At 32.7% G+C, this 2,854-nt stretch overlaps 1 protein-coding gene across 1 annotated transcript; it reads right to left on the bottom strand.

The window, feature by feature from the left end:
* Window positions 1-288: 288 nt before the first annotated feature.
* On the bottom strand, window positions 289-2,540 carry LOC11442119 (plasmodesmata-located protein 7). Its single transcript, XM_003616220.4, has 3 exons — window positions 1,659-2,540; window positions 806-919; window positions 289-661 (listed from the first exon to the last, which is right to left on the bottom strand). Exons 1-3 carry the CDS (start codon window positions 2,371-2,373, stop codon window positions 654-656), a joined length of 837 nt encoding a protein of 278 aa, XP_003616268.1. The 5' UTR covers window positions 2,374-2,540; the 3' UTR covers window positions 289-653.
* Between the last annotated feature and the right edge of the window lie 314 nt (window positions 2,541-2,854).

The raw sequence follows: 2,854 nt of genomic DNA, 5'->3' as shown, positions 1-2,854 counted from the left end.
TATCTTCATTTATAACTTATATTTGAGCCCGGCACTAAACTTTTAAGCTTCTACCACCACCTTCTTTTTGGTGCAAAAAGAACTTCTACTACTACTTCCACTTCCACTTTACTACATCATGTTTGGTCTATATTATTTGTGCTTGACTGCAAGGTAAGCGTTTCCTTAATCTATAAGCTTTGATTAAGTAACTAAATAGTACATAACTATATTTTATAAAAAAAAATTAGGTATCCAAAAAGTTCAAAGGCGCATATACCAAGTATTGTAAATAATGCAAAATTATTATTGAACTTTACAGAAATAAATGAATAATAATATAGTTACTTTTGCTTGTAAAGCATGAGACTTTAAATAACACAACTTTGTAAAGTGGAAAGCAACTAGAATCTCTTGGCTCACTTCTTTTTTCCTCTTTTCTTTTTGTATTCAAATACAAGTACCCCATCTTGCACATTCTTTTTTGTATCCTCTTCAAGGTTCAAAGTCGTCTTTTGAATTCAATTTTAAATTTGAAAGAGAATTAAAAAGGGTGACAAAAGATAAAGCACATCATGAAGCAAAAGAGGCACAAAAGCAAACTCATAGAGGAAGTCCATACGGTGAGATTTGATCAGTGGAAATGCCACTAAGTGTCACAAACTTAATTTAACTTATTTACCTGCATGGAAAAAAGATACAAGCACAAAAAAAATCATGTCAAGATATTGCTTAATCGATCCAATGGTTATATGCTTTTATTTTTTTATGATTGAATTGATTATACTCCTACAAAAAAAAAAAAAAAAAGTCTAGTACTACTTACCCTGTCTCCTACAAATCTTGGTCAAGAAAGCAATGAGAATAACAAGTATGGCTGCTCCTGCTAATAACCCAATGATTAATGCAAATCTCTTTTCACCTTCTATACCAAATTTTCCTGCAAGCCATCCAACAAAATAAGTCAGGCAATTTATACCACATATTATCAAAATTCAAAGGGAATAACATCAACTTTGATTCTTTTTTTGTACTATACATTTTATTTTAATAACATAATTTAAAAAGAAAATTGAATTTAAAAACATACAAACTAGAATATTGAAACTAAAATTTATATACATTCCATAATATGAATGTTATAAAACTAAAACAAAGCAATATCAATTAAAGTAAAAAATGTACAAATAAAATATATGCGTAACAAAACATAATATGTTTTTATTTTTTAATAAAGAACAAACCCTAATATTTTCACAAGTAAATAAACTATTAGAAGAAAAATATGCGTGTTCCTTTTTTTCTTACAAATCTCCTTGGAACATGTTGAAATAAATAAAACATTGGGTATATATTTATTTTACTTATTTTAGTTGAATCTACCACATCCTCCAAATCAATGTTTACAAATTTGCATGGAAGAATCATACTGAAAAAAACATAAAGTAAAAGAAAACATGACTTTTTTTCCTTTTGATGACCAGAAGAAAGCATACTTGAAATTTTGCTTATTACAGTTTACCAATGAAAAAAGAAGTTGATCTTAAACAAATTTACAATTCAAATTAAATCACATAATCACCACCCAATCTCCATTACTCTTCATTTCATTCCTTTTGATTAAAAAAGAAGTAGAAGCAACAAAGGTAGCATGAAGAAGAGCCCACGACGGGCCTTACCATGGGCCTTAGAAGTATCATGGGCCCCACCAGTAGAATATCTTGCATAACATTTTCCCAAGAACAAATCTCCATAATCTGCAGTACCACAATCACTTTTCAACCGTCCGATCGCTTCAACAACACAATCTTGACACTCCCCAAAACTAAGATCCCCAGTACACTGGGCAACACCACGTACCATACCCGACCCACCAACCCTAAAAGGCCCACCTAAGCCCACAAGCCCGCCAAGCACAGCATCTCTCGAGCCCATGGCTTCTGGATTATAGCCCACGGAAGGCCCACACTTTTTCAACAAAACATTCTTATCCTCCACACCCAAAAAAGTAGCATTGTCATACTTCACCAAACAACCGTCGAGCTGGACTGTGCCTCCGCACGTGTCGCGGCACATGTCACCGGCACGTGTGACAGCGCGTGCGACACAGGAGGCACAGTCCGGCATAGCGAGGTCGCCACGGCATTGATATAGGCCATAGATTATGTCTTGTTGGGTGGACCCTAGGACGGTGAAGTTGTTGTAGGATGAGTATGTTGCTGAATTGACTAGTGAAGTGAGGAGTGAATTTAGGTTTGACTCGTAGGGTGAGTTTGGTGTGTACATTTGTTGTGTGCAACCACCGTATAGGTAGAGGTTTGTGGTTGATGATTCTGATAAAGAAAGAAAAAGGGTGGTAGAAAAAAGAAAGATGATTTTGAAGAATCTCACCATTTTTTGTTGTTGTTATTGGTTGAGAGTATGTAATATGTATGCAATATGTTATATTATATGCATATAGAATATGTGATGTGATACCCTATGATTTGCTTAGAATATGAAAACTTTGAACTATGGGGAGATTAAAGACCTATGAGTATGGAACTTGAGTTGGTTTAAATAAGAGAATTGTATATGGAATAGCCATGTCATATCTATTTGTAAAAAAGGGGAAAAGCATTCTATCATTCATTTTCAAATTAGTGCTCCTTTTATATTCATTTGAGATAATATAAATTTATTTAAAGAATTAATATTTTTCAACATATATTTTTATATACGCATTGGTTAATCATAATCAAATAGTTTGTGAATTTACGTATCTATCACTTATATCACTTTATATTAATTATAATCAAATAGTTCATGAATCTACGTATATATCTATCACTTTATCGATAAATTAGGACGTATAGTGATCTTCATCATTTGCAAG

This window comes from Medicago truncatula, chromosome 5 (genome assembly GCF_003473485.1).
Source record: "Medicago truncatula cultivar Jemalong A17 chromosome 5, MtrunA17r5.0-ANR, whole genome shotgun sequence".
Lineage (NCBI taxonomy): Eukaryota > Viridiplantae > Streptophyta > Magnoliopsida > Fabales > Fabaceae > Medicago > Medicago truncatula.
Note: the sequence above shows the minus strand (reverse complement) of the source record. Positions and strands in the feature narration are given on the sequence as shown.

Excerpts from the sequence above, each read along its gene's own strand:
- LOC11442119 (XM_003616220.4), bottom strand. The coding sequence starts at position 2,373 with ATGGTGAGATTCTTCAAAATCATCTTTCTTTTTTCTACCACCCTTTTT. Across the intron at positions 920-1,658 it reads TGATACTTCTAAGGCCCATG|GAAAATTTGGTATAGAAGGT; the intron begins GTAAGGCCCGTC and ends GATGGCTTGCAG.